The sequence below is a fragment of the Epinephelus lanceolatus genome, chromosome 7 (genome assembly GCF_041903045.1).
Source record: "Epinephelus lanceolatus isolate andai-2023 chromosome 7, ASM4190304v1, whole genome shotgun sequence".
NCBI lineage: Eukaryota > Metazoa > Chordata > Actinopteri > Perciformes > Serranidae > Epinephelus > Epinephelus lanceolatus.
In genome coordinates this window covers 32,133,948-32,158,255 of record NC_135740.1, presented here as the reverse complement: position 1 = coordinate 32,158,255, position 24,308 = coordinate 32,133,948, and the positions used below count along the sequence as shown (strand labels likewise).

At 40.2% G+C, this 24,308-nt stretch overlaps 1 protein-coding gene across 8 annotated transcripts in view; it reads left to right on the top strand.

Moving 5' to 3' along the window:
- The window catches only part of diaph2 (diaphanous-related formin 2), a 516,939-nt gene that overhangs the window by 13,241 nt on the left and 479,390 nt on the right, over positions 1–24,308 (top strand). For 7 of the 8 annotated variants that reach the window (XM_078169451.1, XM_078169450.1, XM_078169448.1 and 4 more), the window contains exons 3-5: positions 4,098–4,130; positions 11,426–11,602; positions 19,993–20,097. In XM_078169451.1, coding sequence (XP_078025577.1) covers positions 4,098–4,130; positions 11,426–11,602; positions 19,993–20,097 — 315 coding nt within the window. The remainder of the gene's footprint in view (positions 1–4,097; positions 4,131–11,425; positions 11,603–19,992; positions 20,098–24,308) is intronic. The other variant, XM_078169452.1, reaches the window with a different exon arrangement.

The following is a 24,308-nucleotide window of genomic DNA, read 5'->3' as shown; positions in this document are numbered from 1 at the left end:
AAGACAAATTGTCTAATTTCGATGTTTATGGCTTTGACTAGCAACCATTAGTCTCTAATGTAACTACAAAAAAATAGTGCCATGGCCTAAAGGGCTGCCAGCTACAAGTTTGTTTTGCATAGTTTGGTGGAGCTCAGTTGTTCTTCAGTGTAAAAACAGCGTTTTGATTTCCTTCTTCACATAATACATTAAGTTTAGGTAATGGATAATAATTATGTCTGTTGTCAAATCTGTAATCTAATATGCATTTGCCGGGCTCTGGACAGGGTGCCACTCCTTTTCTAGTAAGAGCTGTGCTGCACCCTATTGAAATGTTATAAAGCAGCAGTCCTGATTTAGAGGCCGTTATTATGCCATTCACAACAAGACATAATGTTTTTTTCTAATCATCCTATATGTGATTAGGTACAGACATGTATCAGTTATCACTCCATTGCTATGCATCAGATTCACCTGCAGTCTTTTTTTCCCCCTTGAATGTATTCAAGCTGTGCTGTGAGTTTTGTGAATGACAATTCTACCTTTGCATAATGATAAGTTTTCTTTTTTTTTTTTTTTTTTAATTTATCATCACTTCAGACTTCAGTTTTGTGCTGACTGGTAGATGTCTGGCTCGAAAAGAGCTTCAGGAGTGTGTAGCGATCAGTGCATGTGTCTCTGGATCTTTTTTTATGCTTTATACTGTTACTGTGCTGTAGGGTGCTGTCATGTTTACAAGCTGTGGCAAATTGGCAAACCCAAGTTTTCCATGCAACTGTTGGAACAAAAACAGTAGTCTCCTGTGTAGTGTGCACTATCTGCAGTGTGCGACTCTGACACTTTTTTGTTTCGTTGTCACAGTAGGCAAATTTAGTCTAATTGCACATAAACAATATGAGCTACTGAAGTAAGTAATGCATTAGAAATGAGCAAATGTCATCACTGCAATACGGTATTGTCAGAATTACAATCCAAATAACCCACACCACTGTATAATGCTGATGTAGGGGTTTCTTAATGTTTTTTCCGTCGTTCCTGTCTCAGGCTACAAAATTCCCGTGTATCAGTTTTATGTTGACATTGCACATTATGCATCAACACTATTAAATGTCTCTCGAGGACATAACAATCAGTAAAAGCAGTCCTTGCTAATAAACAACCTGTATGTTAAGTATCAACATTGTTACACTGTAAAGTTGCATGCCTATCCATACCTGACTTCATACTTGACTATATAACAAGTTGATGTTGTAGTTTCCTTTTGACTGCCGTTGTTGAGTTTAAAGTGCAGTATGCAAGTTTTATACTTCTCCCGTGTGTCACAGCTCTCCAGTGTCAATCACTAATGCCTGTGATTTGTTATTAATAGTATGTTGCCTTATGGTTCTGAGCAGTATCGGTAAGATGTCTTTAATGCAGTGTCAGTCCTCTTGCCCTGAATTGTTTATGGTTACAGCAGTGCGGTGTTTTACTCCACTGAATACAACAGAGGGGGGAAAGGAAATGTGCTGAATTGTTATTAGGTTGTGTACCACACTAAGTGTTACTTTGTGAACAAGCAACAAATGGCTTGGGAGTTTATTACACAAATGAACACCTTATATGGTGCGTTAAGTATACAAGTGTGTGATGCTAATAATAAAATTTGCACAATTTCCTGCAGCTCTTCTCGCTGCCTTTGGAAGTAGGTTGTTTTTTTTTTTGTTACAGGAAACGTGTTTTTTTTTTTTTTTTTTTTTTTGCCACACTGGAAAACAGGTGTGAGTGCTGCGAAAACTTACCAGCCTGTAGCTGAACCAAGCAGTTGATTAAACAGGGGCAGAAGATAGTTTCATGAAGTTGCCAAGAACTGTCAATGGCACATTGCATTACAGTCCTCACCACCAGCTCCAAGGAATCCTTTGTTATTATTAGAACTAATTAAAGTAAAACCTAATTTCCTTCTAAACTCTTTAAAAGCGGTATCGTGGCTACTGATTTTATAGTGATAGTTCCAGTGAGTGGGTTAAAATGACATCATACAGATGGTCTAGTTAAATTGGTTGGGAATAACAGGCGTTGTTGCTATTTAAAAGCTGTGCAATGGTAGCCAGTTTGAAACAAAGTTTGTCCCTTGTCCATTGTCGCTGTGACACGTGGTGGAATTTAGTAATGAAACTAAAAGGGTGATATATAAATGAGTTAATGTAATATTCACATTAATTGTAGTTCGTAATATTAATTTAGGAAGTTATTTTATGAAATGTGCATACTTGTATGGTTTTGTGTCCCCAAATTGACTCTCAAGTTGTGTGATATTGCTCTGTGTTTTCATTTTTAAAGATCTGCATGGAGTCATAATCATATTTGATTAAGGAGGGACCCAGAGCTAATTTGATTAGGTTATTTAGAGGAATATGTGTTTGGTAATAAACATTTATTATGATGAAAAAGTTTACTTTAATAAGCGGGAGAAGCCCAGAGGACATGCAAGCTTAATTGTTAGATGTTAAATTGCGTTGTTGCGATGTTGCCAAGATAATGGGCAAGGAAAGGCCCTCAAGTCAAGGCAATTAACCAAACAGTGGTTTGATTGTTGTTAAATTGATTAGAAAATGTTTAAGTACTCCATTTGAAAATTAGCTATTGTTTCACGCAGTTTTAGACTGCAAGAGAATGCTGGGCTTAATGATACATACGCTCTGAGTTAGAAGTGGGAAAAGTTGCTGCCCAGGTCAAAATTTTTAGCTTTAAAGATACTGTGAGAAGTTGTGCAGCTAAGTTTAAGGCTACAGATGATGGTGAAACAAACACCTTAACATCCCTGGCAGGCCCGGTTATGCATAATGCAGGGTGAATAAAACATATTTGTTATCTTGACTTGAAATAACAGCTTTGCACAGAGAGACTGAAGCTTTGTTTTCTGTGGCTCATAGCTTTATCTCCCAACTGTTGATCAGTTGTTGCAGACAAAACTAGTGATAGATATGGCAGTTTGAGTGCCTGCTCAGTGTTGCCCACAGCGACAGCTGATGAAGATGCACAGAGAGAGGTGCAGGTTAGAGCCAATCTGTTTGCTTGCCCCGGCACCAGTAGTTTCCTGATTAGAATAGTGGAGAAATCTGCGGCTGGAGGCAGGCTTTATGGCCATCACCACCCCACATCTCCCTACTCATTAGTGCTTCACAGCCTAGCACCACAGCATATGGCAGTGCTGCTACTGCTTCCCATTTGAGGTGTGTTTCAAATGGCTGTCCCTTGCCGTGCCACAAGCCTTTGGCAGTAGCCTGTCTTATTGTGTCTGAGATGAAGATAAACATCTGTAGTAAAGAGAAGCTGTGGTTTTAATTTTGTTATATGAGCTATTTGTAACATTCTGTGAGGAAGCGAAGATTTGATTTGTAAGTAAACAGAGATAATTGAAAAGTTGTGAATTTCTTTGACTGGAGTTTTCAATACCATTTAGTGAACAAGAATGATTCAGTTGGGCCACTGTCACCACAAGAGATGCTCTTTAGAACACACAGAGATAACATAACCGTTTGGCGGTTAACTGTGCCAGGCTGTATTACATATTGCTTTGAAAGTGTGTTATTTCTGAGACGCACAAAACTATAACCAAGCTGCACTAACCTACATGTTTTCAATGGGTGTTGTGAACAGATGTGCTCATTATGTCTGTGGCTCTGGGATTATAGGTGCTTTATGATATGTCTCCTTTTATGCATTTGTTTGGAATGCGTCTTAAAGTGTGTGCGTTAGGGATGTTCACTCTTGAACACACACTTAACGCTTACATTCATAAACCTTATTATTTGGGATCATCAAGTATTGTCACATCCTACACATGTACAGTGTCCAGGATATGCTCATATCCTCACTGAAAAACAAATTATGACAACGGGCCAGTGCTAGCTGTGGTTCCAAGATATTAAGTGCCATAATTTATGTATTTTCTGGTGTTTACAGCTCTAATTGTAAATTGTAAACTTAATTTGGATTCTGAGAGGATAATGAGACAGTATCCAGAGGACACTGTTGATGTGAGCGCACCTCCGATGGGATACATACTGTGCACTTTGCGGTGTTGTCATTTTCTGTTGGATCCTGTTTTTCACACTGTGCCCTCCCTCCAACAGAACATACACATAAAAACATTGGCCGATGATATGGTAAGGTGCTTGGTTTAATTTTGGTGTGACTAGATTTGTTTGACATCATCTCATGTTTTGTCATGGCTGCATGGGACTCATAGCTGAAATATGTGGATGGATCAAACATGCCAAAAGCAAATTCATTAGATTCATATTGTAACCAAACAGATCATGAAGACAGGTCACATGTAGTGTTAATATATGATGTGACAGTTACTATACAGAGGCTGAGCTTAAACCTGTCTCACTTATTGTTGCACTGTGTAAATAAATGATTTTTCATGGTGCTATTATTTAGCACCATGGACATCCTACATTTTTCATAATGAACAAAATTCAGCCCATGGCATCTAGACTTTTATAAGCAGCTCATAGATCATTTAGTGTGCAATTATCAGTAGCACTTCCGATTAGATGTTTTTGCCTGGGGGCTTTTTAATACCCTTAGTTAACAAATAGCCTAAATTCTACATTGAGAAGCTCATGCTGTGTTTGTATTAGCGCACAGTATGTTTGATCCGTCCAGTAATATTTCAACCAACTGATACTAGTGTCATCATGTATGTCATCATGTCATGTTTGTCTTTCCATTTCATTTATGTGTTCATTCATTCAGCATGCCCTCTCCATTCAGTTTTACTAAACATGACTAACATTAACTGGTTGCATGTACTTTTTTTGCTTCCCCACTAAACTTTACTACACTGCATTCATCAGAATAATCTCAAATGATGAATTTCACAAGGAAATTCGACTGAGCCTCACTGACGTTATTAAAATGAGCTGAAGTTGTTGTTGTATGCTAAAACTGCTCTAATACCATGAGGATAAACAAGGTAATCCTATGGGTGTGATGGTAAGTAAAGTCCTGATAAGATTCATACAGTATACTGTGTCAAATACATGTATGGTACTAGAATGTTGGACATTTTATCTTTAGTTGTTTAAAATCTATTGGAAATTGAAAAACCATTTTTCAAAACTGTGTAAAAATGCTCTTGTTTTGCTTTTTTTTTGGGTTTTTATCCTCACTCAAGGTTTCAGATAATGTCAATGTTTGTCTGATTGTCAGTCTAACACAGGCTATATATACAGTACAGGCCAAAAGTTTGGACACACCTTCTCATTCAATGCGTTTTCTTTATTTTCATGACTATTTACATTGTAGATTCTCACTGAAGGCATCAAACTATGAATGAACACATGTGGAGTTATGTACTTAACAAAAAAAGGTGAAATAACTGAAAACATGTTTTATATTCTAGTTTCTTCAAAATAGCCACCCTTTGCTCTGATTACTGCTTTGCACACTCTTGGCATTCTCTCGATGAGCTTCAAGAGGTAGTCACCTGAAATGGTTTCCACTTCACAGGTGTGCCTTATCAGGGTTAATTAGTGGAATTTCTTGCTTTATCAATGGGGTTGGGACCATCAGTTGTGTTGTGCAGAAGTCAGGTTAATACACAGCCGACAGCCCTATTGGACAACTGTTAAAATTCATATTATGGCGAGAACCAATCAGCTAACTAAAGAAAAACGAGTGGCCATCATTACTTTAAGAAATGAAGGTCAGTCAGTCCGGAAAATTGCAAAAACTTTAAATGTGTCCCCAAGTGGAGTCGCAAAAACCATCAAGTGCTACAACCAAACTGACACACGTGAGGACCGACCCAGGAAAGGAAGACCAAGAGTCACCTCTGCTTCTGAGGATAAGTTCATCCGAGTCACCAGCCTCAGAAATGGCAAGTTAACAGCAGCTCAGATCAAAGACCAGATGAATGCCACACAGAGTTCTAGCAGCAGACCCATCTCTAGAACAACTGTTAAGAGGAGACTGCGCGAATCAGGCCTTCATGGTCAAATAGCTGCTAGGAAACCACTGCTAAGGAGAGGCAACAAGCAGAAGAGATTTGTTTGGGCCAAGAAACACAAGGAATGGACATTAGACCAGTGGAAATCTGTGCTTTGGTCTGATGAGTCCAAATTTGAGATCTTTGGTTCCAACCGCCGTGTCTTTGTGAGACGCAGAAAAGGTGAACGGATGGATTCCACATGCCTGGTTCCCACTGTGAAGCATGATGGTGTGGGGGTGTTTTGCTGGTGACACTGTTGGGGATTTATTCAAAATTGAAGGCACACTGAACCAGCATGGCTACCACAGCATCCTGCAGCGACATGCCATCCCATCCGGTTTGCGTTTAGTTGGACGATCATTTATTTTTCAACAGGACAATGACCCCAAACACACCTCCAGGCTGTGTAAGGGCTATTTGACCAAGAAGGAGAGTGATGGAGTGCTGCGGCAGATGACCTGGCCTCCACAGTCACCGGACCTGAACCCAATCGAGATGGTTTGGGGTGAGCTGGACCGCAGAGTGAAGGCAAAGGGGCCAACAAGTGCTAAACACCTCTGGGAACTCCTTCAAGACTGTTGGAAAACCATTTCAGGTGACTACCTCTTGAAGCTCATGGAGAGAATGCCAAGAGTGTGCAAAGCAGTAATCAGAGCAAAGGGTGGCTATTTTGAAGAAACTAGAATATAAAACATGTTTTCAGTTATTTCACCTTTTTTTGTTAAGTACATAACTCCACATGTGTTCATTCATAGTTTTGATGCCTTCAGTGAGAATCTACAATGTAAATAGTCATGAAAATAAAGAAAACGCATTGAATGAGAAGGTGTGTCCAAACTTTTGGCCTGTACTGTATGCCAAAGAAAAGCAGCAAATCTTCACATAAAACAAACCAAAATCAAACAATGTTATGTTTTGCTTTAAAAAACCGAAATGATTAATTGACTATCAAAATGATAGTCTATCAGCAAAGCTTTATATTTAGACGAAATCCAGGTGAGATAAAAAGCCCTCCTCCAATGACAAGTGTGTTTGATAACGTAGTCAAGCCAAAGATTTGTGTTATCTTTTTTACCGTTAAACGTTGTAGAGCAATGAGCAGAGTCAAGGGTGAGCAGGTACACTTGAGCTGCGGGCAAGCAAGCTCACATTTCCTCCTTTGCCTCTCTTCACCCGAGTTACCCATCTGGCTGTCATCACTCCCTCTCTTTCTTGCATTTGGCAGCTGGATGAAGGGGTGGAGCTGTCCTCCACATTCTTTGTGCGGCCCACATCCTCCTCTTCATCATCATCCACCCGAATATTATCTGACCTGTTCAAAGTGAGCCGTCTGAGTTATGAAATGATTCTGTGCGCCCTTTTCCTTTGTCTTGTCACGGATGTGTCCCGCCGCCACATTCTCTTCACTGATTCTTGGTCAAACGTTTCTAAAGGCTTTTGACAGGTGCGAAAAACGCAGAAAATCAAACCTGTTCCGAACATTTTAGTGACGGACAAAAGTTCTCAGTGTGCGAACATGATTGACACAAGGTGAGGTCGTATTTATTTTTAGACGTGTGACAATTTTGGACGAAAAACACAGACTTGGGTTGCAAAGGACAGTTTGTAAGACAGCAGACTGTTTAAGTAGTTTACCTTGTGATCCAACAAAGGGCAGCTCGAGCTGTTGCACGCCCTCTTGACCTCTCAGTAAACTAAGCATTAGCAAAGATGCTAATGTTCTTTGCCACAAAAATGGAGGACACTGGTGAGCAAAGCCATTCTGAGCTGGCAATAATGACACCAAAGCAGTGTGTGGAGGTATTATGTGTTCTACACCATAGATGGAAAAGTAACTGAGGCTGTTAGTTGACTTTGTACAACCAGTCATCTAACTCTGCAATGAAAATAAAATCTGTGGACTCGCGTGATAACATTAGCTTGCCACCCAAGTGAGGCAGCAGAGGCACCACAGGCCGGCGGAGTCATAGCAGATGTACAACCTCGTTCGACTGCTTACTATTTGGCACACTTAGCTTCAGCAGGCCGCTTGCCAGAAGCTTGAAAAATGCCATCACTGCCAAGATAGCAAGAATTATATGCAAAGATTTGGGGCCCACTGGTTTTGTGTCAAGAGAGGGGTTTCACAATCTCATGATGGAGCTGGAGCCATGATATAAAACTCTAAGTCACAGCACAGTGACAAAATGCATAGTGCAACTGTATGACTCCACATGGGAAAAAATAAAGAACATATTAAAGGATAAGACACTCAGTCTTGGAATTAATTTGGATGAATTGCGTGTCATTTCAGATTTGTTCGATTTTGATTTTTGGGAAAAGTGACAGCCCTAGCAGGGACTAATTTGCATATTTATAGATCCGCATTTACTAAGTGAGGAAAAGGTGTAGTTACATGTGAGTCATTTTAAGGCATGAAGGGATGTTTTTCATGGAGAGAGCTTCTGAAATGTCATTCTGACAAACAGACGCGTTTGTAGGAATTTAATTAATGCCAAGAGAGGAACTTAAGAGCACTGAATTACACTTAGTCACATAGATGTGTCTCTGTTGGCCCAATCTCAAATCTAATTACAGTCCGCCTCGGTTTTTCCCAGGCTTCATGCAAATCATGGTCAGCCCTTCTCCGGTCCAGAGGCTGCTGGTAATGCATCTGAAGCTGTTTAATAACCGCCAAATCGCCAAGTGATGAATAACTTATGCACTTTGGCAGTGCGGTTACAACAACAGTTCAGCTAGCGCTAGCTAACAGCTATCCATAAGCTAACAGAAGTGCACGATTAATTGCATTCATGTGCAAAGTGTCGACTTCATGGGCTCTTACTCATTCTGCTCCCACAACACACACACAGATCAAAGCCCTCTCACCCACGCAGACCATTCAGTAGTAGAACTGATCAGATAAATGTTGCAACAGCTCCGTGCACCTTCTGTATGATCGTATGTGTTGAAATCACTGGAGTCATTTGGTGATGAAATTAGCTGTCAACAGGGAGAGCCACAGCTAATGTCAGTGTAACTTGAGCTGCCATTATCACAGGGGGAGAACGTGGGGGGCGGGGGGCAGATGCTGTGAGAGGAGGATGTTTCCACAGACCGCTCACTGATGTAGTTACAGTCGGGGGTAGTAAAGCTTACATTTACGGTTTGTTTTTTAACATCTGGCTACAATCTGGATCTGATTACAGAGGTCAAAGTTTAAGAGGTCTATTTAAGGGAAGTATAAACAGGGTCTAATCAATGAACAGAATAATTGTCTTGAGCTACGGGGTGGTTGCTGCTTCCTGTTTGGTCGTATTCTTTCACTTCACTTTAGGGGGTCTAGTTTTCCTTAGAAGTCTCTGAGAGGAAATCCCCAGTGATGTTTTTCTTCTTCACTTTGAGGAAAGTGAAGTCTGTGACGGCGTTAGAGTTTTGTGCAAGGCATCTTTACAGCAGACTCCTTCAGCAACTACATGGGGCTCATGATGGACTTTGTCTCACTCCCTGATGGATACTACTATCCTGTTACATCGTTGTGGCCTTACTATTAGGAGCTTTATGACAAGCCTACTTTTCAACGAACTAATTAAACTCCTTTTAATGCTATATCCTGCCTCCTTGTCCTGTTGCATTTGGAAATTGGTCAAAATACTGAAGCTAGATACTCACGAAACACCATTTCATCTGGACTTCAATGAAGATAGTTGTTAGTTGCAGCAATGCTTTCTAGTTTTTTAAAACTTTTATTTAACCAGATACTATTGAGGTGGATTTTGCAAGGGAGATCTGGCCTAGACCATGTTATTCAAAAGCTGCAGACACAACAAAACAACACCAGACAGTGGATAAAAGGGTACTAAAACAGATAATACTGTAGCAAGCCGAAAACAGTGATAGAAAAATATATCAAATCCCTTTGAAATTCCTTTTGTAGAGTTTTGTAAACACTAAGGCTCTTTCCAGTCTCTGTCAACTCGTGGTACAGACAGCAGATATATGTCCTCTGATGTAAAAGTAATGATTTTAACATGAACTCTGTGAAATCACTTTTCACAGATATATAGGGAGTTTGCCCAGAGTGGCTTTAGGAATAGAAATATAGCAGTGACTCAGTCAACATATGGACAAAGATGCACAAGCACACATGTTGAGCCCTGAAGGCACACGCTGGCTGAATGCAGAGACAGTCATGGTTTGGCCTGTCTCCCACTTAAAGCTGTAATATTTGGGGTCAGCAGTTAACCCTTGCTGTGAATGTGCAACAGAGATGTGTATATTCACACCACACGGAGGGGGGAGGGGGGGGTTTGCTGTGGTGTTTTTCCTATTTTAAGCAAGAGGGGTTTAGGGCATCAGATGTTCTGCTCTGTGTTGCTGCCACTGCAGGTATTTCTCATGGCTCTAGTCAACCATACCGCCATTAGAGAAAAGATGAACCATTGAAATAACTGCAGTGACCTCCATTCTGAAAGCTGACAACAAGATGACAACGCCTATATCCATGATATTTTGGCTTCATTCTTGTATAATGGGAAGAAGTGGAAGTGCATCATCCATCTTTAAATACAGTCATTAGTCACTATTGGTCAGTGAAGCTGACATGGCATTTGATGAGCAAATTCTCATCTCTTCGAATTGCTGTCCACAAAATATCCCAACTCTCAATAGTGACTGCTCCTGTATCGCCACCCTCTGGCCAAATAATGACACCTGACATGTTCACCAAAGAATTTAATGATTTTACCTCGTGCGCCACCTACAGGCCAAACATTAACATTTTTACCCAATTAGTGACAAGGGTGTCTTTTTGGTCATTCTAATAATTTTGTTTTCTGGTTTGCAATGAGGATTACAGCCTCAATGGTCCCACCTTTGAGACTACCGACTTTATGTCAATACCTCTTGTCTTTATAAATAGTTACAGCTAGTCTTAATAACATGCTTGCACCGTCATGTAGTGGTTAGTCGTTGCTCTGTGTTCACCCTGTGCTGTACAGCACTTCACAATGTAGTACTGTGTTAAGAACAAGACTTGGGTGTGATCAGGTGTAGCCAGTTGAACATGTTGGGAGTGGTTAGACAGCAACAGACTTGAACCGTTAAGTCAACAGAGGTCAGTGTAGCAATGCTTCTTGTCCATACAAGACTGAGTGTGGGAGTGCTCTTCTAGCTGATCTGAAGCAAAATCAGCATCTCTTTTGCATTTTATTCCCTGTTCTTTCACTTTTGTCAGCAAACATACACTCTGAGCTGTTCTCGCCATCAGAGGATCCTGTTCACTGTAACAGTGTCCTCTGAAAGCAGGACACAGAGCAACTCTTTGATGTGTGGGAACATGAAAATCTGGTTACAGGCAGTTAACACCAATTTTTTTTTCAGTGAAAATTGAAGTTAACCCAAAAAACAGTGAGGCTTATACTTGGCCTAGTCGTTAGCAGTGCCATATTTTAATGTTTCAAACATTCTGTTTTCTTTCAGCGTGATCGTATCACCAGCTTCAGGAAAACAGGGATGAAGAAGGAGAAGCCCCTTATACAGCATCCAACAGACCCCCTCTCTACCCAGACTGAGCTACCAGTTCCTCAGCCCCTCTTTGACGACCGCTCCATGAACCTCTCAGAAAAGGAGATCATTGACCTCTTCGAGAAGATGATGGTGAGCTTTGTATTTCTCTTGCAGCGTTACCCCTCCGGAAGGTCATCCGTAGCCCTCCACAACAGTTTTATTACAGCTGCCACAGAATAATAAATAATGAGTATTCTATTATGAAATCTTAAATTGATTCATAAATCTGTGCAGAGGGGCGCACAAGTAGTGAAGCAGAGCTGCTGATGTGCATGTTGGTCAAGAGAAGTTTGACAAGACAGAGAGTTAAGTTTGAAAAGCATTTTCATGTTAATGTATTAGCCACAAATCTACATGATTTTTGTTTTGTGAAAAAAGCTACAAAGGATGATAATGACATCAGTGCTTTTTACAGCTTTCCTAGTTTTATGCAACATCTTAAAATTGTTTTTTATTTACTATATAATTTGTCCTGAAAAATTCTCCAATCAAGATATCATGGTTTAGAGTTCTTTTAACGAAATGAATAAATGTAATTTTACCGAAATGTATCACAGCATTAGAAGTGAAACCAGGATATGATGTTCACCTTTGCACATTCTACATGTATAATCCAAGACCCGACATGTACATGAGCAAACAAAGCTCCAGTACATGTGATTTTAGACACACACAGCTGTGATCAAAAACAAGGCTGAACTTCATCTGTAGATTTATAGAGATTGTGTTTAAAAAGTTTAATTATGACATAGGTTAGAAAGTCATCCGTACTAAGTAGGGCTGCAACTAACGATTATTTTCATTGTCGACTAATCTGTCAATTATTTCTTCGATTAGTCGACTAATCATTTCATCGAAAAATGTGTTAAAATGACGGTCTGTCTCTCCAAACCCCAAAATTATGTCATCTAATGTCCTGTTTCGTACTCACGCCAAAGGGTTTTAGTTCACTGTCATAGGAGAGTGCGAAAAGCTGCCAATATTTGAACGTAAGAAGCTGCAATAAGAGTATTTTGGGGTACTTTTATAGTACTTTTCTATGAAAAATGACTCAAACCGATTAGTCAACTACTAACTCATCGATTAGTTGATTAATCGTTGCAGCCCTAGTGCTAAGTATCCCAATGTACGATTGAAAACCACTAATGTAACTGCAGTGGTTTTTGAAATGGTGTAAATATTATGTAGGTTAAAGCCCCCACAAATCAATACTTGGGCGATGGCACTCACAACTAATTGCCCAGTCGTAGCAACATATCCAGAAAGCAGTGTACACAGCTCCCATGGTGGCATGAAACAGTGCCCTCTCATGGGGTTACACAGGACCTCTTCTTTGATGACAGACCCTGACTTGAGGCACAAACTGTATGAAATAAATTCACGAATATATGATTCAAAGTTTCATTTTCGGGGGCTGTACAACGCTACAGCAATTTCACCTAAATATAGTATCCAGTGTATATTTAATGCATCTGAAATAGGCTTGAAATATGCACAGTTTATGTACACTATTTATAGTGAAGTTACATGCGTTTTGCACTCAGATGTTAAACTTTTGTGAAGCCTGGTTCCGTCTACGTATTCCCTAGGCCACTGTGAGAAGATCATGAAACTTTGAAATTCACTTCGCACTCATCTGTGGGGTCAAAGCTCTGTCACACTTGTGATTTTCTCCATTGAAATGCATTTTTGGCCTTATGTACTGCAGGATTGAAATCTAACAAAAAGCTTTCAGCCCATCTCTTTGAAGTGGGGAGCTGAATTACTCTGGCTTCATTGCATAGGTTGTGTGTACTATTGTAGATAATGTCTCTGAGTGTGTGTGTGTGCTAGGTACGGTGCCTGCCTTTCCTTTTTTCTCATACAATGGTCTTTATTGCCAGGGCCAGAGAAATGCGACCAGTGCTCCTGGTTTTCATCAGGCTACTGCTCAGTGTTTTCTTGCCTGGGTGCTCATCCCTGTCACTCAGTTCACCTCTCAATTACTATGTTTGTGCTCACAGCGGCGTGACATTAAACCCAGGCTTCAATTTGCTCAGTGACAGACGACACAGAAAGCATGTTTGCTGGTCTGACATTTGACAGGCCTTGACACTTCGAGTTGGGAAGTATAATTACAGTAATGAAATCAAAAAGAAAAGGGTTATTTACTTATGTACTTTTGAAGCCACCACTATTTGCTCTCATAGACTGTAAACTTTTCTGCTTTGATACAGCAAACATAGAAATGACAGTGGTGGGTAGTTTCTTTTGATGCTAGTAGATTATTTTCAGTGTCTTTCTCTGTCATCTCTCTATCTTGTTTTGTTATACACACACACACAGTTAGTTGCACTGGTTGTCTTTACACCCATTCTGTGATTGATTGTTTTTATGGTGCTACATGCCACAGCCTCAGATGTCTAGCCTGCTTCAAATGAAGGGATGACCCCTGCCATATTAGCGAGACCACCTACTGTGCATTAATGACTAGGGGAAAGTGAAAATATTTTTCTCTGGAAAGTGGTTGAGACATTGCGCTTTGTATCTCAAAGCCTAAAAAGCACATAGCCTATTACTGAAAGGTCATCAAAGGGATCAGGGAAGATATAGGAAGAAACACTTGGGTGGGAGTTGTGAGGAAAACCAAATGAACTCTTTCTAGAATTTTTTGAAGCCAACCATTGAGAGGGGAAGTATATTCATAAAACTACAGTGATGAAAATGCATGGGGGAAAAACACGTTTACTTTCAGCAGTGGCTTTAGAAGGGTATAGTGTATGTCTTTACTCTGTGTGTCCTGCCGTTGGATTTCCCAAGATGTGCACAGATGGAATTCAGAGCCCCTCATCAAAATGCACAGCAGTAAATCCGCTGATGAAATGTCCGGTATTTGCATCTCACTAAGGAGGCAGCTGTGTTGCAGTAGCAGACTCCAATCCAAGAAGTTCAACCTAGGAACACACAATAAACGTGAACTAATTTAATCAGCACGCAGTAAGCTGTAAAACCTTTACACTAAACTTTGGTGTAATGCAAACCCCTTCCATCATCAGTTTATTGTCCAGGCCATTAAAGTAAATCGGCATGCACTGATTGTAAAAGTTTGGACTCCTGTTTTGCTGTCAAAACATCAACAAATTCTTCTTCAAATAAGTGTATTCATTTCTCACCAAAACCTAAATTACAAGATGACATTTGAACACATCATGAGAACGTTATAATTTACCTTCGCCCAATACTTCTCTGTTCTTCCCAAAAACGTTTTATGTTGCCCTTGGATGCAGTTAGTCTCAAGTCCTGCTTTTTAGCCTGTACAAAACTGAGGTGACACAACAGAAGAACATCAACCACTGCCATCTAGGGCTGTCAAAATTGCTCAAAAGTGACGTTCGAATATTCCTTCTAAAAATAACTCACAGGTTCGAACCATTCGAATATTTGTTTTTTTTGCATTATGTCCACAAGAGGGCAAACTAATACAAGGAAACATACTTGTATAAGTATTAATACAAGGAAACATAACTACTTGTAGGTATTTTTATTTCAACATAAACGTCTTTGAAAACATTTACATACCTACACGTTAAAAGACAAAACAATTATCTATAACATTACGTTATAAACGACCCCGGACCTCTCGCTCGCCCCCCCCTCTCTGACCCGTGGCCACACCGCCCACGGAAGCTCTGCAAATAGCCTCGAAGCGCCGGACCGTGACCGGCTCGCACCCTGCAGCGATCGTTTCGGCGTCTGGTCTATTTTCTGCGCGAGCCGCGAGTGAATGTGTCAAGCCGGGTGATGGAGACAACAGCTGGGAGCAGAACCGCTTGTCGACCAGCGTGGAGAAATGCGCATCTGATGCCAACGCCCACTCGCAAAGAGGACAGCTGCGGTGGTGTGTTTTTTTTTTCTCCACAAATATCAATTTTCACATTCGAAGGTCCATTTTTTTTTTTCAAATTCGAATTTAAATTTGAATTTAGAATATTTGTTGACAGCCCTACTGCCATCAGTGAATGTCTGTGTGAATCTTATTTGCCAATCATGGCAGTCAACAAGGCGAATATGAGCTGATTAATTGGTGCATCCCTGTAAGGAAAGCAGAAGTTGGATATCTAGTGAGGTCAGATTCATGAACTTGTCGTCTCCATCCAGACAAAAATCTCCCTGTTGGCGTGAAGTGGTGTCAAAAGTTGCCACAACTTGGCATTTTGAGATATTATTACTCAAATTATGCCTTTATTTGTCTGTCAGCGCAAAAGCCCTCAAGACCATCACACTGTTACTCACGATTCATTGAATTGTTTTGATTCCAGTGCCAATTTGTCTCCGTTGTCTTTCAATAGAAAGTGTCTTCTCATTGTCTGGCGTAGTGTATGGTACTGAGGTGCTCACAGAGAAGGAGGACCGGTGAAAGAAGGATGTCACATTGCAGTGCTGCTGTGGCCAGTTTGAGGTTTTATGTGCCTCTCTATGCACCATTGTCAGGATGAACACTCCTAGTAATAAGCTCCTATGTGATCCCTCAGCAGTTGCACTCTGCACCAGGACATTAAAACCAGCCCACAAGAGAGTTACTGTGTGTGCCCTTGCACACCCATGGATCAGACTTGAGGGTAGTGGAGGAAATAATCCATTTGTCACAGTTGAAGCAAAACATTTTTATACGTCTTCTACTTTTCTTAGATCCACTTTTCCCCATAGCGCGGAGTCTTCATATCCATTTCAGGCTCAGACATATTTGATGCTAGCCATTAATTGCTCTTTTCTATTATTTGGAGCCTGTGGCGCTCTGAATTAGGCGGTGTTTGCAGCCACATTGCACCACAGGATTTTGGAATTTTTGCCCATCTCCTAATATTTATGTACAGGGTAGTCACTAAGTAAGACATGGACATACTGTATATTATATTGTTTTGTCTCTGAAACCCATGCATATCAAATTTTAAACTCAACAATGACTATGAAGTTAGGGTGCTTACTTATACATTAGATTAGCCATGTAAGAATGGTATCACTTTTATACATTGTCCCCGAAATTTGGGCTTAAATGAAGTCAACATATTTAATATTTGGTTGCAGATCCTTAGCACTTAGTGACTCCCTACAGTCTGTGATCCGAGGACTTCAGCATATGCTTGGTCCTTTCCTGGTAATGTGCCGCCAGGCCTGTCATGCAGCCATCTTCACTTATTACTTGTTTTGCAGGCTGGTCCTTAGTGAGTGAAACACCTGCTCAGTTGGATTGAGGTGGCTGACTTAGCCAGTCAAGAACATGGTTGCCTTGGCTGTATTCAGGATTATTGTGTTGCTGCATTGTTCCAAAACTCAGGGGGGACATATATTTAAAAGGGGGTACAATTCCAATTACAAGTCTGCACATCCAATAGGGATGTGAACATTGTCAGACACCCTTACAGCTAGAAGTCAGCTCATTAACCTCAGCCATTGTTTCATTTCAAATCCAGTGTGCTGGAGTACAGAGTCAAAAGAACTGAAAACAGTGTATTACTGTCCTGCTTCTTATACGCTAGGGATGCACAGATTTATCGGCTGATAGTTGCCTGCTTGACTGCCATTGGCCTAACAGCAAATGATAATATAATAATGCATTGCATCAATTTTGTGCTGACTAAAAAGCAGGTGTCTTCTGTGGACAATAGAAAACGTGATTAGGATGAACAGAAATCTTCCCCAGGCTGCTTTTGGGACAAAAGGATGCAGTAAACTCGCTATCAGCGTGTCAAGAGATGCGCCCCATTTCTTCCCTCATGGTGCCAAGTTGTGAACAACAAATCTATGGTGAAATCAGAAGCAGAGCTAGATGACGTGTACTGTTAGCAGCCGGTGGTCAGGACTAACAGCTAACCGAGGTTGTATTGTGTGACATTACGATGGGTTCAATCTCTATTCAGTAAAATTGAGTATTGGGCAAATGAAAATTATGACATCATGATGTGTTCAAATGCAATCTTGTAATATTTAGTGTTTGGCGAGAAACTTGAATACAGTTTTTTGAAGAAGACATTTGTTGATATTTTCACAATACTATAGAGGGAATTGTGATATATTATTTAGTGTAAAACAGCTTTTGAAACAGTAATTTCTGCTTTAAAAATATTTTTTTCAAGTTAAAGGTTATATTAAAGGTTGTTTCATAATTTTGTATGACTTAAGTTGGGCTCATTCAAAGATAGTTCAATAAAGGGCTGAATGACATCAAAACAGATTTCGTTTCCCTGGCATGAACAAGGTAGTCAATAACAAAAACTAAATTAATAAAAAAACAAAAAAAAAAAACCAACAGTCAGCTTTCTGCCAAATTGTTATTTTAAACATTGGTCCAAGGCCAGAATTTAACAATTGGCACATTCTTTTCAGGGCTGTAATTAATGATTATTTTCATTTTTGACCAATCTGCTCATTATTTTTACTATTAATTGATTAATCATTACCAAAAAATTGTGAAAAATGCTCATTACAATTTCCCAGAACCCACAGTGACGACTACAGCTTGCTTCTTTTGTCCAAACAACAGTCCAAAACCTAAAGACTCTTCTTTTAATATTGAAAATGAAAATGAAAAGCAGCAAATTCTCACATTTAAGAAACTGGAACCAGCAAATGTTTGACTGTAACAATTAATGGAATATACATATCCTATATTATACATACACAGGATGACAGTCTGCTGGGATGGACAGTTTTCCTTAAACTTGTGTCCATGATACTTGATTTGCCAAGTGTTGAAGAAAGGGATTATTTTTTGCATAAAGCAAGAAAAGTGGAAAGAGATTAGCATTAGAAGAGCTTGCCAGACCGACATGAGACAACAAGATGTATAACGTTTTTCTTGGTAACGCCACTGTCATTGATACAAGTTCAAATCCTATCATTTCAGTTATACCAGCAGCATAGTCGAAGATATCCTGGGACTCATTTTATGTAGCCTGTGAGGGTATAATTAATAAAAGAGCATTAATCATTTTGGAGACTAAACGTGGAGGGCTCATTCCTCCAGTCTGCCCCCTGACAAGCATCCCGCAGGCCCACTACTCCTACCCCTCCTACAACATACTCACCCCGCCACATTATGCCTCGTTTATTGAATGCCAATTAAGCAGATAAATTAGCAGGGTTCAAAGATTAATTAAAAAACCTGCTGGTTTCCTTCGGTGAAAAAACCTGCCAATTGTAAAACTTTCAGCCACATTTTTTCCCTCCCTGCTCCACAAAAAGGATGTTAATGGTTTTTTCGCTCCGAGGGTATTTACTAGAGGAAATGTAGTTGGAGGAATTTAGGTCACGGTGCCCCTGGATGGGATTCCTGTCCATGCCTCACTGACAAATGGAGCAAAACAGTTTGAATCAGATTACTTGGGCTAAGATATTCAACCCATTGTATTACAGTGGTTTTATTTAGAAGTGACACACTTAATATATCAGGTGAATTTCACATTCACCATTAAGACCGCATGCAACATATGCGTGTATGTGTCGGATGGTGGGGAATCACTGCCAAATCAGATCAAGCAAACGAAAGGACACATGAGTTTCTGCACTCCCCAGCAGAGGGCAGCATGGCTCCACAACTTAAGGCTCACTTTCCTAAAACCCTGAGGAGAATGTTTTTTCTCTCTGTTCATTCTAGCCGTCTCTTTGTGAGAGAGTGCTTCTGATAAACATCCCCCTCCATTCTAATCATCATGTCATTCCCTAGCTTTTAGTGCTCTGTCCGGCCTTCGTTCCATCCCCTGATGTCTCTCACATGAAAGACCTCTTTTGTGATGCAGAATTAAAGTAGCACGAAGATAATACTCCCAATAACACACAGATCCTGCCTATCCAGCCTATCTGATGTGATTGCATGGCCTCAATAGAAGCAGTGTTGTTTGGCTTTGCTCTCTTGTTTGGAATTGGGGTGCACAGTTTATATTGCCGTGGCCTTGCTTCTTTCGTTTTTAGGACTAATTATTACTGACCATATTTCCTGCTGATGTACCTTTTGACTTTGACAAAGAAACGTGGATGGAAAGTAATTTTATTCAGCAGCAAGAAAGCAGGATCTAATGTAAAAGGGTTACAGTGGAAATAAAAGTATAATTGTTGGTAAGTTGGATACATTTCTTCTTTTTTAAAGATATTTTGTAGGGCATTTTGCCTTTATTGGACAGGACAGGTAAGTATGAAGGGGGGGGGAGAGAGAGAGAGAGAGTGGGGATGACATGCAGCAAAGGGCCACAGGCTGGATTCGAACCCGGGCCGCTGCGGCAACAGCCTTGTACATGGGGTGCCTGCTCTACCACTAAGGGTATGTTCTTAATAAGTTTCAGTGTACACCTTCCATAGATTTGATCACTTGCTTTCATTTTCTAAGACTAAACCCCCCCCCCCCGCAAATTTACCTTCATTCTCTGTAATTGTGTTGTACTCAGTTTCAGTAGTACCCAGTGTCTGCCATTACTTAAAGTTTGTTCTCACTGTCTTTGTGTATTTAGGAGGACATGAACCTGAATGAGGAACGCAAAGCCCCTCTGCGTGGGAAGGACTTGAGCACCAAACGCGAGATGGTGGTCCAGTACATCTCAGCCACTGCCAAATCTGTAAGTGGGAGAGTTAAACCAAGAGCTCCTTTTTTTCTACTGAAGACTGTGTACTGTATAATTGTAGTGGATGAGCTGAAGTATCGTGACACTCCACACGACTCTTCAGAATGAGTTTAACCTGATCCTCTGCTTTATTGCTTGCTTTGTCATCTGTTCTTGCGCACCCTCACTTATGTTGTCACTTTCTCTCCACTCTTCATGCTTGAGTCACACATCTTTGATTGCAATTTTGATTATTTTCATTATTTCTCCCCATTGTGCCACAATCTGCCGTTTAGGCTATCAGATTTAAATTGTCACTCACTCACTAAATGCTAGGTGGATGGTCAGTGCTTGTCCAGTCATGTTCTTGCATGCAAATTGTTGGTTGTCCAGTGGTGTTCTTGCATGTAAGTTGTCTTTTTTTGCCCAGTGGTTGCGGTGCCTTGCCTCATCATTAGCTTATTGAGTATGAAAATATGAAGTTCAGTCAGCCTCTCTCAGCAGCAGTATTACAGTAAAAAGTACAACCACCAAATACAAGAGTGAGGAAAAGCAAGCATTTTGGGCTATGTTCAGCATGAGCCTATGAGAAATTTCAGCGTTGTATATGCTACATTATTACCAGCTACACCACACACTTTGGGCCCTATTTAAACGATCTATAGCGCATGGTCTAAAATGCATGGCGCAAGTGCATTTAGGGCATGTGCAACTCCACCTTGCTAGTTGAACAGCATATAATCTGGGTGCAAAGGAGTTGTATAGTCCCTTAATTAATCATAGGTGTGTTTTGGATGTTACTAAAATTCAATTTATCAGTGTCATCTTCTATTTCCTCTAAAAGCCAGGTGTGCCTGCACCTGTTGCGTTGCTGTTTACATGGCAGATTCAGTAAATTGGAAAAGCAAGTGGTTTTCTTCTCAGATCAATGCAGTAAGAGCAGTAATGTCATTACAGCAAACATTGTGGGACATTTAAGCCGCAAAACAGCAGAGGAAAAACAAAACTTTTAGCTTCTGAAATAAAGTACGGGTAGTGTCTCTCTTAACAGGGAGTCGGACAGTAGCTCTGCATCTCTGCTCTTGTTGGTCAGTGGTGCAGTCGCTCTCTGCGGTCTCAAAAAGAAAAAGAACTGCAAACAATGCTCCTGACCGCACCTCATGGGCGCACAGATTGGCACAAGTGCATTTGCTTCTTTTACAATGTGGCCGCTGGCCATGAAAATGACAAGTGTCAGTCTGAAAGTAGCGATGACAGTTGCACTGCGCTGTGCAAAGAAAGTTTTGTTCTGACTGCTTCATAAAATAACATTTAACAGTTGTTTAGACTGTTCATTTGAAAAAATGGTGTAGAATAAAGTTGCCTATTCTTGGATAGTAATCTAAAAATTGATCATCTCGCTAATCCAAAAAGTGTATAATCCATAAGTGTATGATGAAATCTCCTATCCTCTTTTGAAGTTATGGCCAACCTTGTGAGGTGAAATTCACATCAGCACAGAATAAAAAAGTGATTTCTGCCCCCATTGCTTCCAGAACCTGGTAGCTCTCTCTTGACATCATCATTTATTACCTTCCTCATTGTTATGGTAATTAACTGGCATTATTGATAATGATGATTATCCGAGATGATTGAATTCCTCACAGGGCCCATTATGCTTTGTGAGCACTGATATTTTATTCAAATGAATAACGTAATCTGTGTAGTCAAAGGACAGAGGACAAAATGTAATGTCTGTCAGCACCCCACTATCACATTAAATAGGACTGAAGGAAGGAGGATGGTTGAGTGTCAGGGATGATGTATCTGTACATACACAGATTCATGCAAGTGAATACAGTTACACTAGAACCTCTTTAAATACGTGGACTGTCAGATACTGATATTGCATGAGTCACCAAGAGGACTTAGCTTGTACTTATAGGGGTAGTTTGATTATTTTGAAGTGGCGTTGTATAAGGTGCTTACTGATACAGAAGCTAAGCAAGGTAGTACTGTGAATGGGGCAAAACATATTTTAGCCTCCTAAAAAAAAGTCCTACCTCAAAAAAATTAATATCAGTTTAAGTGTATGCTATATTTAGAGTGTTTTTAATGCTTCACCTTTCCAATGGGGAAGCTCTCAACGTCTTCAGCTGTGTTGTGCTCTTGTCAAAGCCTCCTGTCTCCATAGACAAAAACAGTGATTTCAGCTCACCAAGCACTGGAGCTGCTGGTCTGTTATTGCCTCGATGAGTGTGGGACTTTGGTGAGTCCGAATTAACCCTTTTAAATGCCAAAATTGCACACTAACTTAAGTAAACTAACTGATCAGTGCAGTGATAGTCCACTAGCTCCCCTGTTCAGCCATTTAAATGACTCATTTTCTCAATGGATTCTAGCTTTGAAAAGATTGAAAACTGTTTTTTGGCAAGGTTAGGTGGTGGTTAAGTATAGTGTAGGGGTGGGCGATAAATCGAATATACTCGATGTATCGCAGCTTGTTCCTCGTGCAAGATATAAAACATCGAGTAGACCTGCTCACATTGTTTTGTTAAGCCACCGGCATGAGACTTGCTACTACTGTGGCTCTCTCCCTCTCTCAGGCGCACACGCTAAAAGAAAGACTCCCGAATATGATGTGTCTCCAACACACTACTATATAGTCACTTTTTTTTTTTTTTTTAAAGATATTTTTTAGGGCATTTTGCCTTTATTGGACAGGACAGGTAAGTGTGAAGGGGGGAGAGAGAGAGAGAGAGAGGGGATGACATGCAGCAAAGGTCCACAGGCTGGACTCGAACCCAGGCCGCTGCGGCAACAGCCCTGCACATGGGGCGCCCACTCCACCACCAAGCCACCGACGCCCCAATATATAGTCACATTTTGCTACCATGGAGCACCAGAGCGACTTGCCAACATTAATAATACATGGACTGGAGAGCTGTTAGTTGGTTTCCAGCTTACAGTGAATAAATTCTCACGTTTAAAGGTGCAGTGTCAACAGTTAAACCTCGTGCTAACTGCTAACATCTGACTATTGATCGGAAGCTTTAAATCCACGGCAAAACCATCAACACATCCAGCCCGAGATGAGCTGGGTGCTCCAAAACAAAAGCACCAGTGGTTCCACTTCGATTTATTTACTTACAACAACACTTTATTCAACTTTATTATAACAGTACTTTACTTAACTTTATCGTAACTGTAGTTCATTCAATAACTTTGTATTTTAGTAGTCCACAGTGCTTTAGAGAAGATTTAAAAATTTCTCAACATATATTGTGTATCGTATTTTGCCCAGATTTAATACAATGTACAAATTAAACTGATATTGATTTTTTGGCATGCCAACTGACATCTACTGTATGTAGTACACTGAGTATGGATAATTACCTCATACAAACCCACTTCAAAAGAACTGAACTATCCCTTTAATAGTTGAGGCCACTTTTGTGCCTAATTTGGTAATTATGTGACACTGCTACCTAATCTCCTTCACAGTGAGACACTACACGCAACTGTTTGTGCTACTATGAGACACAAGAACAGGCCATTTATTTTACAGTCTAAAAGTACATCTGGTGATTGCTACAGCACATTGCATAACAAGCAAACTACAATAATTGTTGTCTCAAAATATGTTTTATTTAAATTCAAAATCAAACATTAAACAAACAACTTTTCATAAAGTATAAACTAATCGAGGATCTCAATGAACCATCTTAGTTTAGGGAACTTTGCTTTTACGTCCTTGATAAAATGTCTTTAGTGACACCATACCTAACTGATTCTATTTTGAAAACTGACTTCTGTCTGAAACTAAATTGATATGCTGTAGTATTTAAGCTCCCGATTGATGGAAGGAGAGATTTTTTTTCTTTTTGTAAATGTATAGAAATCTGAGTGACAGTAAAGCTGGAGCGCCCCAGCCTGCAGCTTGTAAGAAGGTTCTATAAACTGCCTTATAGTGATCCTGTGCTCTGTAGCTTCATGAATAGTCTCATTTGGATTTCTATAACTTCGTAACGTGAGCAGAATTCTCATACCTACAGAAACTGATGTATAACCCAGATTCATCACACAGTACAGTTTGTCAGCATATACACTTTAAAGTGAAGATACCGAAGTCTTTGTAAGGCAGGTTTCATGATTACTTTGTCCTTTGAAGTAAATGTTTTGTTTTTTAAAGAGAGTCCAGTCTATGACCCATACTACATATACGTTTATATAAACCTTTATGTATT